General features: G+C 44.1%; 1 protein-coding gene across 2 annotated transcripts in view; it reads left to right on the top strand.

The window, feature by feature from the left end:
• Nucleotides 1-19886, top strand: part of ADGB (androglobin) — a 422031-nt gene that overhangs the window by 123476 nt on the left and 278669 nt on the right. For both annotated transcript variants that reach the window (XM_077486347.1, XM_077486346.1), the window contains exons 7-9: nt 254-340; nt 2763-2953; nt 18542-18652. In XM_077486347.1, the coding sequence (XP_077342473.1) occupies nt 254-340; nt 2763-2953; nt 18542-18652 (389 nt within the window). The remainder of the gene's footprint in view (nt 1-253; nt 341-2762; nt 2954-18541; nt 18653-19886) is intronic.

Below are 19886 nucleotides of genomic sequence, written 5' to 3'. Positions count from 1 at the left end.
AAATATGGAGGGCCATCCAGCCAATCAGGCTTGCATTTCCTGAGCATGACCTTTTTGGATAGTTTTTTTTCCCACTTAGTTTATAATTTACATCATTCTGGACTATCTATTAGAGTCAACAGCATCAATTATAATTGAGTAAAGTTATGGTCTGTCTCCCAGCTGGAAAGTGAAGAATGAATCCAAGTATAATATAATATAGATACTTCCCTATGCTCTATTACATTTACCATATTATTTTTATATTCTGCAGTACCAATGGATTTGAAAAACGAGAACTAGGAGAATTCACTGTTTTGCATTCACTAACCGGATGGCTTCCAGAGGTCATACCTCTTCAGTAAGTATTAAAATGTACCAATAATTAAACTGCACACTTGGTGTACTCTGTCTACAGTTACAGTGGTTGTAGCAAAGCCTTTACAATATGGGGTCTGACTTCGTACTTCATGACTAACCTCTGCCAATTTTCACGCACCTCTCCAGTCATATTGCTTTTGCTGGCTACTGAGGCACTATCAAAGAGATTAGCTTAGCAATGAAGTCAATTAAAGCTAGGACCTAGTAGGAAAGTAAAAACGAAATAATAGACAAAACTTTTTTCTCTAAAAAGAGTAAGAGCAGTGTACCAACTTATTGCAGCTTCTGACTATGCCAAAACTGCCTCCTCATCGTAACTTTTGTACCATCCTCTATGCCAGTGATTCTCAACTAGGGTTCCTCCAGAGGTTGCTAGGGGTTCATTCAGCATTGGGCCATTTCTGCCATTGGAATAAGTTCCCACCGACACCATTGATCTTTTTAGCTATCTGTAAGGAGGTAATTGTTCCCAATGAGCACAAGTGTAAGGACCATTCTTCCCATTGACCATCACCCTAATGTATCATGAATTGTAGATTTCTAATTTTTAGCAGGGGTTGCCCGAGACTGGAGAACTATTTCAAGGGTTCCTCTGTGTTGAAAAGGTTGAGAAATGCAATTTTTATTGGGAGCGAGGGGTGCCTTTACTACTCCGTTCAGTCAAGGAGAGCAGATGTGGCTACAAGCATTCTTTTATGTGCAAAATCAATAGGAGCATTTTACAGGAGGTTTCCCTAAACAAGTGAATGTTTTAGTTTAATTCCCAAAATGTGTTACTCATGCTACACAGTTTAATTTCTGTATTTTTGCATTTGTATGAATTAAGGTAGAACTGAATTCAAAGAGTGAAGATTTGCTGTGTTATAGGGAAAATTTACAAATGTTAATTGTAAACTGAAATTTATTTTTCTGCAATTCCTCCTGAAAAATAGTAGTGCACGTTCTGGTAAGTCAGGTTCCCTACAACCTCATAGTGTTATATGCAGTATGAGATTAAGGCACTGGCTGATAGTCTTGGAAGATTTTTTGATGTCACTATTGTGCTGCTCACTTTTGTTCTTGTTGAGGCCCTGATGTGAAAAAGCAAAGCTCTGCCTTTACCGAAAGGGCCACCTACCCACACAGACACAATGCAGAACAAGGCATTGTAAGTCAGCAATGGTAGGGCCATAGATAATTGTTTTTACTGGGAAGGGGTCAGCCTTAGTTGCACAAAGGAGAACAAATAGGCTAATTCTGGGTGTGGAAAAATTGCACTAACAGTGGGAGGGGATCACACTCACTGTATGATTCAGCACAATCATTTGTAAAAAATGAAACTCTTCTATTAAATATGTTTTTCTGAACACAGCCGACATTTCAAGAAGAACATTGTTAACATAGTGACTATGGTATTTAGCAATCAGCAACTATTGTGCAATATGACAAAAAGAGTTTAGGGGTCAGGAGTATATATTCAACCTAGAATAGGAAGTAAGTATGTCATATACAACTCAGTGTACAAAGTACATGGGCCAGGAATGTGTCATATACAGCCCAGCATACAGAGTTCAGTGATCAGTAACCTATTAGAATCATCCATGCTGGAATAATTAGTATTCTAGTCATATGATGCACTAGGTTTAGAGCAATATGAATGTACATAAAGTCAAGTACCTATCTTAGGCTTATCCTGTTCATAATAAAAAGGACAAGCCTCAGATTGGCACTCTAGTGCAGTTCATTTAAAACTTAAGAATGCAAATCTTTCAGCTGGGGCATTCTAGCTTAGATGCTGCATTTGCACCATACCCAGACCCTCTGGGTTAATGGAGGTATTTCCTGTTGGCCCTCCATTTCCCCCCGTTATTTATGCCCTTGACTAATGGGAAAAGATCAACTACAGGGAACCACAAGCAATGCTGATGATTAGTCCTTTGCCTCCAGCTGCCTATTTTTTCAGAGTTAAAGTATAACTAAAGGCAAAACTTTTTTAGTTTTGAGTAGAGGGGAGAGATATTAGATTGCCCGTCAATTATTATTGCTGTCTTTGCTCCCGTTACGAATATTCATCTATTTGTCCTGTTTACCCATATCATTGAATGTGAAAGTAAAAGAAAATTCCACATTTTAGGTTGTCACACAAAAGTAATAGAAGGAAAATCTTCCAATGGGGACACTAGTTCTGATAACCTGGGGGGGATTCACTTAATTTGCAGGGATTTCCTGTTCTGACTGTGGCACATAAAGTGAAGATAAATCTGCCCAGTGGAACACAGTTTGCAAAAATAAACCTTACCAAGGTTATAGTCCTCCTTTACTATATCCAAAATGATAAATTACGTTTTAAGTATTAAGTTCCTGATGTTGAAATAATTATTATTTTTATTGTCATTTAAATATAAAACTTTTTTTTATTTTAGAAATGATTTTATCAGTGATGTCTGGGATTTTTTAAAAAGAATAGTTCCTGAATTCACACTACCTGCCGATGAACCTCAGGAATCAAAACCTGATGTGAATGAAGAAAAAAAGAAAGACAGCAAGCTAGCAGAGGCTAAACCTGAGATACCCATACCTGTCATTGTAAGGCCACCCGAAAAACCCAATAAAGGTAAATTAATTTAAATATTTCATGCACTGCAAATGTTTGTACAGTTAGGGTTTGCATACAAAGGCATCTGTCTCAAATCTATCCTACTGTATTATACTTAAACCAGAATAGTGGGATAGGAGACAACTACGTGTAAAATATTTATTTCTTTGCAGTGAGGCACTATAATGGCCTGTACCATTAAAAGCCAGTGGTAGTCTATAGGAATGCAAAAGCAGGTCAAATGCAGGTCAGAAGTTGGTCAACTGCTCCTCCAGCACTCATCTCATCTCAGCTCTTAGCCGTGCACTGGAAGGCGGAAAAGCTGCTACAATATTGTTGGTATCCTTTCCAAACTTGTTGTTGCTCTGCCCCATCTGCTATTACTGGGCAATAGCCCATTATCAGCTGACTTTGAGTCACAGAAGAACAAAAGAAAATGCACTCCTGTACCATACCTGAAGTATGGTTTGTCTGTGCTTTTCTTTCAATAACATTTCCTGCCTTTCCTGATTGTATTTCTATCAAAAACTGTGCCACACAACTACAAGCCAGTATATTCTGAGCTCTGCTCGCTCTCAAACAAAATCATGTGACAGGATACTGTGGCAGCAGGCAGGTAAAGTCACCTGGTTGTATCCAGGATGGGAAATATGTGTGCCCTAGATTCAGGCTTTATGCAGACTTGTACAACTAGAGGGGAAGAGTTAATGAGCCCAGCTGAAGTAAGTGGGCTCATTAAGACCTCTACAAAAAACCCCAGCATGCTTAGGGAGATGCTCCATCCTGGAACCAGTTTTGTGTTGTATAGACTGGGGAGTGTGACACCTGTTCTGTGCGGTGAGTTAACGCCTGTGTGGCAAACCTCTACAACAGAGACAGGGACTGGTGCAGCACAAGGCTGCACTCAGTTGTTAGACAGGGAATCTAAGTGTGTAGTTAGAGGTCAAGCTGACCAGGATTTATTTTCATGTTTTTCTTTTGTTTTGGCTGTTATATTTTTACTGCATGTAGCATGAATAAACCACACCTTTTGTTTTTTCCACTTACAACGCTGTCTGCTGTGCCTGATTTTGTGTTGTGAACCCATCCAGGGGGTCACACACACCCGCTGCCAAGCTAACCACTCACAGTTGGTGGAGAATTTTGGCAGTTTTTTTTCTATTTTTTTTTTTTAAGGCCAGCATGGAGGAGATACTGAGACAGCTGGCTCTAGCAAATGCAAATCAGCAGCAAACAAATGCGGGTTTACAAAGGAGCCTTGCAGCCCAGCAGCAGACAAATGCAACTTTGCAGCAGAGTCTGGAAGCTCAGCAGAAGGCTCACCAGCAGAGTCTGGAAGCTCAGCAACAAGCCCAGCAGCGATCTGAAGCCCGCTTCATAGACCTGTTGCAGAAGCAAGAGCAGAGTTTTCAACAGCAAATAGAGACATTGATACAGCAACGTCCGCAGACCAATGAAGCAAGTGGTTACAATAATACCGCATCCTTTGGTGTGAGCCGTTTACTGACAAAAATGACTGGAGAGGATGATCCGGAGGTGTTTTTGACCACATTTGAAAGGACTGCTGAAAGGGAAAAGTGGCCTAAGGAGCAGTGGGCTGGACTGGTGGCCCCTCTACTAACTGGGGAATCGCAGAAAGCTTATTATGACCTAGAGCCTGACCAAGCAAAAGACTATGTGGTACTAAAAACAGAAATATTGGCACGGCTGGGTGTCACCCTGGCCGTCCGGGCTCAGCGTGTGCATAATTGGACTTTTCAGGTTGGAAAACCCCCCAGGTCTCAAATGTATGACCTCATTCACCTGAGCAGGAAGTGGCTGCAGCCAGAGACTTTGACCGCACCAAACATTGTGGAACGTGTTGTTATGGATCGTTTCCTGAGAGCTCTTCCTACTGCCATCCAAAAATGGGTAAGCCATGGAGACCCAGAAAATGCAGATAAACTTGTGGAACTTTATGGCATGCACTGCCATTCGGGGACCTGAGAAACATTTATGTAAAATGTGTATTAATGGTAGAAATGTTGATGTGTTGCTGGATTCAGGTAGCCTGGTAACGTTGATAAAAGCTGAATTAGTTACTACAAAGGTCTCTGGGAAGAACAGGGTGGCTGTTATTTGTGTGCATGGGGACACCCGAGAGTATCCTGTAACTTCAGTGTTTTTTGAGACCCCCAAAGGTAACCTCTCTCATCAGGTGGGGTTAGTTTCTCACTTACCACATGATGCTATTGTGGGAAGGGATTTTCCAAAATTCTGGGAACTCTGGGATTGTCCTGAGCCCCCCACTGGTGCCCCTATAGACCAGGAAGATGACCAGAATTCCTCTGGGAGTGGTGAGGACTCTCCTGAATTTCCCTTGTCGGTATTGGCGGGAGAAACTCGAGAAACTGGGGAGGAGCCAACATCCTCAGATGAAAACATGCCGTCTGTGGAGTTTTCAGATCTTGAGGTTCACAGGGAAAATTTTGCCACAGAACAGTTAAAAGACCCCACCCTAATAAAGGCACGGGAAAATGTGGTGAAAATAGATGGCGAGTTAGTGAACCCAGATAAGACTTGCACTTATCCTTACTTCACTATGGAAAGGGACCTGCTGTATCGAGTGGCTCAAAGGGCAGAAGAAACCATTGAGCAACTTGTGGTGCCCAAACCTTACAGAAAGTTGGTGTTAGAATTGGCCCATGGGCACATTCTGGGAGGTCATCTGGGGACCGAGAAAACCAGAGAGAGGGTACTGCAGAGATTCTATTGGCCTGGGGTCATGAAGGAAACAGAAAGTTATTGTTCCTCCTGCCCTGTGTGTCAGAAGTCGGCACCTATGCCACATTTCCGTAACCCGCTGGTACCTCTTCCTATCATTGAGGTCCCCTTTGAGAGGATCGCAATGGATTTGGTAGGTCCGATAATGAAGTCTGCTAGGGGGCATCAGTACATTTTGGTTATATTGGACTATGCTACCCGTTATCCGGAAGCAATTCCGCTTCGAAATACCTCGGCCAGAACCATAGCCAAAGAGCTATCTCTTGTTTTTAGCCGCGTGGGTATTTGTAAGGAACTGCTCACGGACCAAGGTACACCCTTTATGTCCAGGGTTATGAAAGAATTATGCAAGTTGTACAAAGTGACACAATTGCGTACATCTGTGTATCACCCCCAAACAGATGGGTTGGTTGAAAGATTCAACAAAACCCTAAAACAAATGTTAAAGAAGGTGGTGGATAGAGATGGAAAGAATTGGGACTGTCTAATACCCTATCTGATGTTTGCCATTAGGGAGGTACCCCAATCCTCTACGGGTTTCTCACCCTTCGAGTTGCTCTATGGGAGACACCCAAGAGGGCTGCTGGATATCGCCAAGGAAACTTGGGAAAATTAGAGTTCTCCTCACAGGAGTGTGATTGAGCATGTCGCCCTGATGCAAGATAGAATTGCACAGGTAATGCCAATCGTAAAGGAACATTTGACCCAAGCGCAGTTAGCACAGCAGAGAGTGTACAACCGTGGGGCCAAGACCCGTACTTTTTCCCCAGGGGATAGGGTCTTGGTGCTAGTCCCTACAGTTGAAAGCAAATTTCTGGCCTAATGGCAAGGTCCATACGAAGTAATTGAAAAAATTAGTGAGGGTTAGACAGCCAGGAAGGCGAAAGCCGGAGCAGATCTATCACGTCAATCTGCTGAAAGCCTGGAGGGATAGGGAATCCCTAGTCGCAGAGACTTTGTCACAAGCACAGCCTGATTGCTTAGTTCCTGAGGTTGGAATAGCAGACACCTTATCGAAAGCCCAACAACAGGAGGTTAAAGAGTTTGTACTTCGTAACAAAGAGATTTTCTCTGAGCTGCCGGGACAAACATCTGGCGTAGAGCATGACATTATCACCCCGCCAGGAGAAAGGGTAAAACTAAAACCTTATAGAATACCAGAGGCCCGACGGGAGGCAATACGTGGGGAGGTTCAAAGGATGTTGGAATTGGGTGTGATAGAGGAGTCCCAGAGTGACTGGTCCAGTCCTATCGTACTAGTGCCCAAACCTGATGGGAGCTGGCGGTTTTGTAACGATTTTCGACAATTGAATAAAGTTACAAAATTTGACACCTACCCCATGCCGCGTGTAGATGAGTTGATTGACCGGCTGGGAACAGCCCGATATATGACAACTCTTGATCTCACCAAAGGGTATTGGCAAATTCCCCTGGCCGAGTCGGCCAAGGAGAAAACTGCGTTTGTAACCCCAGATGGGGCATTCCAATATAAGAGAATGCCATTTGGGTTACAGAATGCACCGGCAACATTCCAGCGGAAAATGGATAAGATTCTGAGGCCCCATCAGAAATATGGTGCAGCTTACCTGGATGATGTGATTATCCATAGCACAGACTGGGTCTCACATTTGCCAAAAGTACAAGCAGTCCTAGACTCTATCCGGGAAGCTGGGTTTACGGCCAATCCAAAGAAGTGTACCATTGGACAGGAGAAGGCCAAATATCTTGGGTACACTATTGGGAGGGGGGTGATAAAACCCCAAGTCAATAAAGTCGAAGCCATACAGAGTTGGCCACGTCCCAACAGCAAGAAACAGGTACGAGTCTTTCTGGGAATCGCTGGCTATTATCGACGATTCATTCCCCATTTTGCTTCTCAGGCTGTGCCCCTCACCAACCTGACAAAAGGGAAAGAGTCGGTCATGGTTAAATGGTCCCCAGAGGCTGAAGAAGCATTTCAGTCCTTAAAAACAGCCTTATGTAGCCAGCCAGTGTTGTACTCACCAGACTTCTCTAAGGACTTTGTGGTACAAACTGATGCATCAGACGTTGGGTTAGGAGCGGTGTTATCCCAGGTCTGGAACGGGGAAGAGCACCCAGTCATTTACCTCAGCAGGAAGTTGAAGTCCCATGAGGTAAATTACGCCACGATTGAGAAGGAATGTTTAGCAGTGAAGTGGGCTCTAGATTCCCTTCGGTACTATCTGCTAGGTAGGCACTTTGACCTGGTGACTGATCACGCTCCTTTAAAGTGGATGGCTCAGAACAAGGAGACCAATAGGAGGGTAAATAGGTGGTTCCTGGCCCTACAGGAATTTAACTTTACAGTTAAGCATCGCCCTGGTGTTAAAATGGGGAATGTGGATGCTTTGTCTCGGATACATGCGTGTCTGACTGCTTGTGTTACAACCCCAAGGTTGAAACAAGAGGGGGGGGGGGGTATGTGGCAGCAGGCAGGTAAAGTCACCTGGTTGTATCCAGGATGGGAAATATGTGTGCCCTAGATTCAGGCTTTATGCAGACTTGTACAACTAGAGGGGAAGAGTTAATGAGCCCAGCTGAAGTAAGTGGGCTCATTAAGACCTCTACAAAAAACCCCAGCATGCTTAGGGAGATGCTCCATCCTGGAACCAGTTTTGTGTTGTGTAGACTGGGGAGTGTGACACCTGTTCTGTGCGGTGAGTTAACGCCTGTGTGGCAAACCTCTACAACAGAGACAGGGACTGGTGCAGCACAAGGCTGCACTCAGTTGTTAGACAGGGAATCTAAGTGTGTAGTTAGAGGTCAAGCTGACCAGGATTTATTTTCACGTTTTTCTTTTGTTTTGGCTGTTATATTTTTACTGCATGTAGCATGAATAAACCGCACCTTTTGTTTTTTCCACTTACAACGCTGTCTGCTGTGCCTGATTTTGTGTTGTGAACCCATCCAGGGGGTCACACACACCCGCTGCCGAGCTAACCCCTCACAATACATACCCATTTAAAGGCATGGTGAAAACTTTCAGACTTTTATACATATGCAGTGTTTCCTGGAGAAGATGAATAGATCCTTGATTGATTTTACTAGTTAACTGTAATGCCGCGTACACATGACCGGACTTAAGTTCTGACGGACTTTCGGAATGAACGGACTTGGCCACACACAATCACACCAAAGTCCGACGGATTCGAATGTGATGACATACGACCGGACTAGAATAAGGAAGTTCATAGCCAGTAGCCAATAGCTGCCCTCGCATCAGTTTTTGTCCGTCGGACTAGCACACACACGAGCGGATTTCTCGGTAGGAACTGGGTCCGGCGGAGTTCTTTCGGAAAAATTTGAAACATGTTCCATTTCTAAAGTCTGTCAGACTTTTGCGAATCAAAAGTCCGCTGCAGCCCACACACGATCGAATAGTCTGCCGGAATCATTCCGTCAGACTTTTGATGTTGAAAAGTCCGGTCGCGTGTACGCGGCATTACAGTAAAAGTTTGAAGTGGATCATGAGTGAGAGATGGAGGCTGCCATTGTTACTTACTGGCTTCAGATCTTTAACCACTTGCCGACCAGCCGCCATCGTTATACGGCGGCAATTCGGCTCTTCTGCACAATTTGCCGTAGCTGTACAGCTGCGCAAGCAAGAGTGATTGCCCCCTAGTATTAACCCCTTCCCTGCCAGTGTCATTTTTACATTGATCAGTGCATTTTTATAGCACTGATCAATGTTATAATGTCACTGGTCCCCAAAAAGCATAATTTGGGGTCCGTTTTGTTTTCCGCAATGTCGCAGTCCCACTACAAAATCGCAGATCACCACCATTACTAGTAAAAACTATAAAAACAAATAAAAGTCCCTTAATCTATCCCATAGCTTGTAGACAGGATACGTTTTGCGCAAACCAATGAATATATGCCTTTTGCGATTTTTAATTTATTTTTTATTTTTTTTACCAAAAATATGCAGAAGAATATATATTGATTTAAACTGATGAATAAATGTGTTTTTTTTATATATTTTTTTGGATATGTATTATAGCAAAAAGTTTAAAAAAAGTTTTTTCAAAATTGTCGCTCTTTGTTTATAGCGCAAAAAATAAAAAACGCAGAGGTGATCAAATACCACCAAAAGAAAGCTCTATTTGTGGGGAAAAAAAGTGATCAATTTTGTTTGTGTACAGTGTCACACGACCCCACAATTGTCAGTTAAATCGACACAGTGCCGTATCGCAAAAAAGTGGCCTGGTCATTAAGGGGGTAAATCCTTCCAGGGCTGAAGTGGTTAAAGGGTAAGTTCATCTTTTCATAAAAAATGAAAAGATTAATTAGTTTCAAATATCCAAACTTACTACAAAATTCCTTATATCACCAGATGGGAACAGGATGTAGGGCTCCAATTTACAGAGAAACAAGTGTACAAAATTCTTCTGTTTACTTACAAAACCTTGATCTGCGCTAAACACCAGGAAGCTGGGTTTAAGGTGTTGACCCGGTATTATCATACATTGGTGAAGATCCATAGAATGTTCCCCCAATGTTCAGATCTTTGTTGGAGATGTAGGTAGGACTCTGGTTCTCTTCTTCACATCTTCTGGTCCTGCCGCTTTCTACAGTCCTATTGGACAGAGATCCACTGCATTGTTTAAAAGCTCATCCACCGGGAGTTACCAAGGGATTTTGCATTCTTCCTCCTGCATCACCACGAGATTCAGGGTTTTACAGGAGATCCTGCTGCTCGCAGCCGTGAAAGCTGCATCCTGCTGTTCTGGAAGTAGACACAGCTGCTGTCAGTTGCCATCTGGCAGAACAAAATAGCCAAAATCAATGCAATGGAGGACTTGGTGGACTTAGTGAGAAATTTCTTAAAAATGTTTTTTATTGGCACGAGTTTGTCTGAGGAGTATGTGGAACTGGACACTATAATGCTGGCTCTCCAGGCCTGGAATGAGTGTCTGGCTGGTGGCCCCTTATCTATCCCCACTTTTTTCCCCTCTTCTCCTTTACCCCCACTTTTTTTTTTTTTTTTACTAATGTATCTCTTGCTGAGAGGCCCTTAGGCCGCGTACACACGGGCGGACTGTTCGCCCAACCTTGTCCGCTGAACAGTGTTTGGGCGGACAGTCCGCTCGTGTGTGGGGCTTCAGCGGACAGTTTCAGCGGACAGTTGGACGAACAAGGTCTTACGGAAATTCCGAAAAACTGTCCGCTGAAACAAGGTTTCAGCGGACTGTTCGCTCGTGTGTAGGCTTGTTCGGCCAACTAAGTCTCGCGCATGCTCAGAAAGGATTTCTACGCCGAAAGCTATAATGCAGTGTATAGGACGTCGTATTTTTCGTCCCGTCGTACGTGCCGTTCACGTCATCGCGCACGGTTTCAGCAAACTGTTCGTCCGTCGTGTGTGGCCATGTCCGTCCATGCTAAGTTTGAGCGGACTGTTTGCCGAAACTGTTGGACGGACAAAGTTGGGCGAACAGTCCGCGCGTGTGTACGCGGCCTTAGAGTCTTTTCTTATCTTTAGTTTTTCTTGTTAACCTGTGTACACCATGTAAAATGTCATGCGGGATACAAAGACTTCCTCGATCCTGACGCTCAAAGTCTGAACCTCATTTAAATGTTCACATCTTTATACACAGTGACTTTTTGTGATGTACACTTATTATTCTTGGAATTGCTCCTTGTTATACACATCATGGTTGTGGTTTCTGTATTTACAGTGTGTTCTCTTTAAATAAAGTATTGAAAAAAAAATACAAACTACTCCTCCTGGACCCTGCTGCACATACAGCCATGGTGCCCTCTGCTGCTGGTGTAGCAGTCTGTACATTGCAATACACAGCTCCAGAGTGAGTATCTATCATATGGCAAGCTCTAATTGGTCAGCACGACCATATGACAGTGCTGAACAAAGAAAAGCAATTCTTTCTTCTGGGACACTGTACCAGAAGAAGAAGCCTGATGTGCTTCTCATTGGTCAGCTCGTGGCTGCACTGATCAATAAGTGCTTTCCGGTATTATTATTATTATTATTATTATTATTATACACAATTTATATAGCGCCAACAGTTTATGCAGTGCTTTACAATGTATAGGGGGGCAACACAATTACAGTACAACACAAAAGGTACAGGAGGGCCCTGCTCGTAGAGCTTACATTCTAAAGGGAGGGGGTGGTGGTACAAAAGGTAATAGCTACAGAGAATGATGGATGCTCCTTCTGGGGCTGTGAATTGCAATTAGAGAGGGCCTTGCGGTTCGACCAGAGGTCGGTTTGCGGCAAACTTTGCTCGTTCGCTATTCGCCAAACCGGCGGACTTCTGTCGCTGTTCGCGTCGGACATATTTGTTTACATTGTGAATAACTTTGACCCATGACACATCCATCATGGGGTACAGGACAGCCAATTGAGACATTACAGCACATGGACATACCCCCTACCTTATAAATAGACCTGATCTGGCAGCCATTTTACATTCTGTCTTTTGTCAGTGTAGGGACAGGACGCTGTGTGGAGCAGGGACAGTCAGTCTAATCACTAGCTATTACTATTAGGTCCACAAAAGTCCTTTTAAGGATTGGTATAGGTGTACAGTATATAGGGTTGTAATACACTTATAATATACTTTCTTTCAAATATAGAAAGCATATTATAGTGCACTGCTGTGCTGCTGAGTGCTGACCGATTCTGCAGCTGTCTTTTCTCAGTGTAGGGAGGGACAGTTTGGTGTTTGGAGCAGGGACAGTCTGCAATTCACTAGCTACTAGGTCCACAAAGGTCCTTTTAAGGACTGGTATAGGTGTACAGTATATAGGGTTGTAATACACGTATAATATACTTTCTTTCAAATATAGAAAGCATATTATAGTGCATTGCATGCAGTGCTGACTGATTCTGCAGCTGTCGTTTCTCAGTGTAGGGACAGTTTGGTGTTTGGAGCAGGGACAGTCTGCAATTCACTAGCTACTATGCCCACAAAGGTTCTTTTAAGGACTGGTATAGGTGTACAGTATATAGGGTTGTAATAAATGTATAATATACTTTCTTTCAAATATAGAAAGCATATTATAGTGCACTGCATGCAGTGCTGCTGACCGATTCTGCAGCTGTCGTTTCTCAGTGTAGGGACAGTTTGGTGTTTGGAGCAGGGACAGTCTGCAATTCACTAGCTACTAGCTAGCTACTATTAGGTCCACAAAGGTCCTTTTAAGGACTGGTATAGGTGTACTATTTGGGGTGCAGTATATAGGGGTGTAATACACGTATAAAATGCTTTCAAATATAGAAAGTATAGTATAGTGCATTTCCACTGTGCAGCATTGTGACTGCTGAGCGGTTCTGCAGCAATACTACAAAGAGTGACAAACGCAATTATAAAAAAGTATTATAACTGGTGTGATAGACCAGTGGCCCCCCAAAACGACAGATTGAAGCGGGTGTTATATACCTTCTTCCACATATACTGCACTTCTCTAGAGACTTTTGTCACAGGGTCATTTAAAAAATGACAAGCAGAGGAAGAGGCAGGCCCTTCCGCAGGGGTGGTAGGGGTAGGGCAGGATCAACAGGGTTGAGCCAAGGTGGCAAATTGCAGAAGGTGCGTTCGATTATGTCGAAAGGATGCACCAGACTTGGTTGAGTGGCTCACTCAGCCTTACTCTTCTGCACCCTCTTCATCCTCTCGATCTGCAACACCAACGCCACCACCACCATATACCCTCCGTTTGAGTCACAGGAATTATTTTCCGATCCATCAAAAGACATTGCTGATGTGCAGCCATTATTGGAATTGTATCAGGAGGAGGAGGTAGCAACAACCGCTACTCAGCAGTCTGACGACAGTACCCAGATCAGCCCAAGGAGGTTGGTCCCCGGTGTTGCTGCCTACTCCAAGATCTCTAATTAGAGCATTGGGGAGGTGACATCGATGATGATGTGTCTAGTGATGTCACGTGGGTGCCCACAAGAGAGGAAGAGGAGGGGAGTTCAGAGGGAGATATGGACCAGCAGATAGGGAGGAGAAGCAGGTGAAACTTACATTGCACAGGAGGGACAAACCAGACTGTTAATGTATCAGGAGCGAGACATCAACCATGTACGGTCACATCTGGTGCTCCCAGGACGCCGGCACATGGCTCCGCAGTGTGTGCTTTTTTTAACGTGTCCACTGCTGACAATAGTGTTGCCATCTGCAACCTTTGCAGTCAACGCATAAGTCGCGGTAAGCCCAACACTCACCTAGGGAAGACCACCTTAAGAAGGCACATGAGCTGCCATCACCGAGCCCAGTGGGAGCAACGGAACCCACAAAGCCACACTCCAGGCTCTCACCGTCCAGCCTCTTCTACTTCTCCTTCTCCTCTCTCCTCAGAATTGTCCTCCACTCCACCTTCCATCATGCCGTCCTCATGTTTTTATGGAAAAAGGCAGGCTTCCGTGGGCCAAATGTTTGAGCGTAAAAAAATGATGACGCCGGATAACCCTCTTGCCCAACGGTTGACGGCTGGCTTGTCAGAACTGATAGCCCGCCAATTACTGCCATATAAACTGGTGGACTCGGAGGCCTTTCAAAAATTTGTGGCCATTGGAACACCACAATGGAAGGTCCCAGGAAGGAAGTATTTCTCACAGAAGGGCATCCCAGAGCTATATGGCCATGTTCAGCGGCAAGTGAATTTATCTCTGGCACACAGTGTCGGTGCCAAGATACATCTGACCACAGACACGTGGTCTAGCAAACACGGGCAGGGAAGGTATATAACTTTTACTGCCCACTTGGTGAACCTTCTGACGGCCGTCCAGCATGTAACCCGTGGCATCCGTGTAGATTTGGTTTTACCGCCACAGATTGCATGCAGGCCTGCCTCTTCTTCTCCTCCTCCTACTCCATCCTCCCTCTCCTCCTCGGCTGACTCCTCCTTTTCCATTGCTAGCGTCTCTTCCGCTGCGCCGCCCAAGATCCCCAGAACCTATTCAACGTGCCAGGTGAGACGTTGCCATGCTGAGCTGCGTCTGTTGTGCCTGAAAGCCAAGAGCCACACTGGCCCTGCACTCCTTTCAGCTTTGCGTTCACAGGCAGATCAGGGGCTAACACCACTCAATTTGACAGTTGGTAAAGTGGTGTGTGACAATGGTGCCAATCTGCTTAGCGCATTGAAACAGGACAAAATTACACATGTGCCATGCATGACACACGTCTTAAACTTGGTCGTGCAGCGATTCGTTGTCAAATACCCTGGGGTCCAGGACATCTTGCGGCAGGCAAGGAAAATCTCGACCTATTTCAGAAGATTTTACACGGCCATGGCTCGCCTTGCTGACATTTAGCGACGACACAATCTGCCGGTCAGACGTCTTATTTGCGATTGCCCGACGCGATGGAACTCAACCTTCTATATGCTTGATAGGCTGCTCCAGCAGAAATGTGCAGTTAACGACTACCTGTACGAACTCTGTGGCAGAACAGGTTCTGCTCGCGCATGAGTGGCCGCTCATGCGCGATGCATGCAGACTTCTGCTGCCATTTGATGAGATCACCAAACTGGTTAGTCGCAGCCATGGAGCCAACAGTGACATCGTACCTTATGCCTTCTTTATGGAGCGTGCATTGCGTCGTGTCATTGATCAAGCCATGGAGGAGCAGGAGCAGGAAGATGAGGAAGTAGCAATGCTGGATGAATTCCCAGGGGGGCTACCCTATCTGAGACAAGTCAACAACAGGAGTCTGAAGAGGAGTCAGAGGAGGATGGTGCCCGGGCGGATGAGGAGGAGCAAGAGGAGCATGCTTTAAACCTTTCTGGGATCCCTGTTGTTGTCGGTGGATGGGGAGAGGAGAACAAGGAGGACAACATTATCCTGGATGATGAGCAGGAGCCAGGCCACCACACCTCTTCCAGTTTAGTGCAAATGGGGGCCTTCATGCTCCAGTGTTTTAACAGGGACCCCATATAAAAAGCATAAAGGTCAAGGACCTGTACTGGGTGGCAACGTACTTAGACACCCTGTACAAACACAAAATGGCGGAAATGTTAACACCATCACAGAGGGCTGTCAGAATGGAGCACTTACAGTCCTTGCTTAGAGAAATGCTGCATTCTGCTTTTGCGTGCGCTGGCAGAGGAATTCCCACTCCCAGAGAAAGAGTTGTGGGTACCAATCCAACAGCGCCTGCAAGAAGAGGGCGGTTTGAAGATGTGTTGGTCAGTTCTGATATGAGATCATTCTTTCAGCCGACCCATCGTCAGGTGTCATCCAGATCCAGCATCAGGGAACGCCTAGACCAACAGGTGTCCGACTACATAGGGTTAACGGCCGATGTGGACGAAGTGATGAACCCTTGCACTACTGGATGGGCAGGCCTGACCTCTGGCCAGAGCTTGTACAATTTGCAATGTAACTGTTGGCTTGCCTCTCGTCCAGTGTCCTTTCCGAAAGGACGTTCAGCGCAGCAGGGGGGATCGTGACCAATAAGCGCACTCGCCTAGCTCACGACAGTGTTGACTACCTGACATTTATAAATATGAATGAGGCATGGATCTCGGAGGAATTCAGCACATGTGACCAGTAGACCATGTATATGCATAACTCTATAAACGATTTATATAATCTAGCACACAGACCTTTTTTCTACCTTTGGCTCACTTCCTTGTACAAAAAAAGCACACCGTACTATATGCCCATACCCTCCTGTTTGAAGAGGTTGAGCGGTGTCATATTTTTGGGTCCCGCAGTGAGTTGCTGGAATCAGTGCTGGTGTCAGTGCTCTCTATCTCGATGCTAGTGTCAGTACTCTCTATCACGGTGCTGGTGTGGTGTCAGTGCTCTCTATCTCAGTGCTGGTGTCAGTGCTCTCTATCTCGGTGCTGGTGTCAGTGCTCTCTGTCACGGTGCTGGTTTCAGTGCTCTCTATTACGGTGCTGGTGTCAGTGCTCTCTATCTCGGTGCTGGTGTGGTCTCAGTGCTCTCTATATCACAGTGCTGGTGTCAGTGCTATCTATTACGGTGCTGGTGTCAGTGCTCTCTATCTCGGTGCTGGTGTCAGTGCTCTCTATCACGGTGCTGGTATCAGTGCTCAGTCTCTATCGCGGTGCTGGTTTCAGACAGTGAGGGAGATAGCAGTGGAGAAGCCAATCAGCAGGCAGTGCTAGCACCATAGCTGAGGATCAGCACTGGACTGGCACCTCCGGACCAGCGCAGTGGAGCCCTGCATAGGTGGAAGTAAGGGAGGGGCTCAAGCACAGGTTGGCACACTGGGACACTGGCACATGACTGCACTGCCCTCACTGTGGCACTGATCTTCTCCTGCACCCCCTTCATAGCCTGGCCTGACCTTGCCTCTCCTCCATGGCCTTTATGCATGCCTGAATTGTCAAAATTTCACAGATAAAAAATGAATGCTTGTCGTTGTTGATCCCAGATTCACTTAAAACTTTTGTTATGTCAGTGTCCATGTTGTGGGACTATGTGTGCACAGCTAGTAAGTATTTTGTGGCTGAAAATATGACCTGGAGGTTTTTAAGGTTCACCTGCCATTAAAGTCAATTGTGTCCACTTTTGGCCACATTCGCGGTTCGCGTTCGCAAAAGTCCCGTCGGAAGTTCGTCCATCACTAATTGCAATGTACGGTGAATTGCCCACTACACAAGCTTACTTTAAGGTGGCGATATTTGTTTTAATCTGGCTGCCAAATATATCCCTCATGAGGGTAGACTATTCTTGAATAGATTAAGCCATCAGACATTAAAGCTGATCTGGATGTTTGAGAGCTTTGGCAACACGAAAACAAGTTTTAATGTGGCTATTGTGAGGCTAAAGTAATCATCTTTACTGTTCATTACCTCATTTAATTAAGAAGTTGAGCAACTTCGCTGTAAAAATTGTGTGAATATTCACTTTAATTATTTAATCATGTGTAAAGCATATTCACATGTTTGGGTTTTCAAAGTTATGAAGAATTTACTTTATGCATGACTGGATAAATGACATGTAAATTCACACAATTATTTAAGTGAAGAATCTCAAGCAAATCAGCCTGAATGTGCTTGAACTGAGGTACTGGAGAATAAAAAAGAACTATCATTCTTTATTCCCCTGTTCTGTACCCCGTGGCCAAACAGACTAAGGAAGCACCAAGCAACAAGGGAGAAGGTCCTACATGAAGTTTGTCTAATGGGGGACTGAACAGGGAAAAAATTATTGATAGCTCTTCTTTAAAGAGTCCCTTTATTAAATGATGAGGCATAAGGCGGCAGTGGCTTGTCCATTTTTTTACTTTTGTACTAGAGCCAGTTTATCAATATTGTAAAGTACAGGCATACCCCGCTTTTAAGTACGCAATGGGGTTTATTTACTAAAGCTGGAAAGTGCAAAATCAGGCTCACTTCTGCATAGAAACCAATGAGCTTCCGGGTCATATTACCAAAGCTTAATTGAACAAGCCGAGGTTAGAAGCTCATTGGTTTATATGCAGAAGTGAGCCTGATTTTGCACTTTCCAGCTTTATTAAATAAACCCCATTGTGTACTTAAAAGTGGGGTATGCCTGTAAACGCTATTACCACTGAAAAAAAAATATTTTTATACTTTTGTACAACAGCCTCTGTTAAGTAATAGATATTACCACTGAATTTTATTTATTTTTTATAATATGTTACAATACATCATGTAAAAGCTTTGTAAACAATGCATACACATTGTGGTACAAATATAAAATGCATAACTTTCCTCTACTAGATCCTCCTTTTTAGCAGCTGTCTTATAGTAAATGTTCTTTCTATTTTTATGTGCTCCATAATAATTTTACCTGGTTTACTTGCTTTTTTTTTTTTTTAGTTTTCCCTCCGGCTACTATTCCATTTTATTTTACAGAGAAATCGGACTCAAAGGACACTGGGAAAAAGAAAGGAGAGGAAGAAAAAACAAGGTCAGCTGCTCATTCTGCACGATCTCCATCAGAGTCAGCAAGTGCTCTGCAAGAATGTAAGTCGTCGACCAGAGACATCATTTAATGCATATGCTAATGAAATCTGTCATGCCAGAACATTGGATATTATCACTGTGTATACACTATTCTATTTTGCGCGGTTACCTTATGGCATGTTTTTGCACATTTTAACTCTGTAGTGCAAATTTGGTAACTGCAACTGCCTTATTCTACTGGCTAGGAACCATGGGTTCTAATAGACTAGCAGAAACCAGCAGAGACATTTTCAGGACTGTTTTTGGTAAAGGCAGCTTTCAGGATATGAACACCTATTGAAAGTATACAAAATGTATTTCCCAGAACACTAACCATCTAGCCCAAAAAAATAAAAAATGAAGCTGTCTTAACCATTTACGTTAAAAAAAAATGTTTTAGTTGCTCAACATTTACAAATATATGTGGGAGCTGCATTGCCTTGTCAAGTGCAGCAGTGCAGTACTATTGCTAATCAATGAGAGTCTCCATGTTGGAGCATATGCAGCAATTTATAAATTAGGAGTTAATATGCCTGGAGGCAGTGCATTCCTCCTTAAATGCCCAGGGATACACCAAAAACCCAGCAAAGCAATGGCAGCTGAAGGCATCCAATGTGTGTGCCCCTATGGCAACTCTAGTAAGCTAAAAAAAAATGGAAACCCTTCACTTTGGAGCTAGTTTTAAGCCCTTGTACACATGGTCGGACATTCCGACCACAAAATTCGTCGTTTTTTTTTCGACAGATTTTGTCCGAAACTGGTGTTGCATACACAAGGTTGGACAAAGTTGTCGGAAAATCCGATAGTTCGGAATGTGATGACGTTCGTTCAATACGACGGGACTACGTTCAGGCTAGTAGCCAATAGCTTTGGTCTCCTAATTTGATCTGAGCATGCTTGCCACTTTGTCCGATTGGAATTCTCTACAAACGGTCGGACAAAGTCCGATAGGATCTTGTTGTCGGAAAATTTTATATCCAGCTCTCAAACTTTGTTAGTCAGACATTCCGATGGTAAAAAAGTCAGATGGAGCCCACACACGGTCGGATTATCCGACAACACAGTCCGATCGGACATTTTCCGTCCGAATTTCAGACCGTGTGTACAAGGGCTTAGAGTATGGTGCATATGGAAGGGCTTTGCACAGAGCAAACAAAAACAAGATGTATTTTTTTAGCACACTTACCGGCTAGCCAGAAAAACAAAAAGAAATTACAATGTCTAACAATCTGTGTTAAAAACAGGTTTTGGTTGA

Source organism: Lithobates pipiens, unplaced genomic scaffold, assembly GCF_037356315.1.
Source record: "Lithobates pipiens isolate NorthernLeopardFrog02 unplaced genomic scaffold, aLitPip1_a1.2 Scaffold_18, whole genome shotgun sequence".
Taxonomy (NCBI): domain Eukaryota; kingdom Metazoa; phylum Chordata; class Amphibia; order Anura; family Ranidae; genus Lithobates; species Lithobates pipiens.
This window is presented reverse-complemented; position numbering and strand designations above follow the sequence as displayed.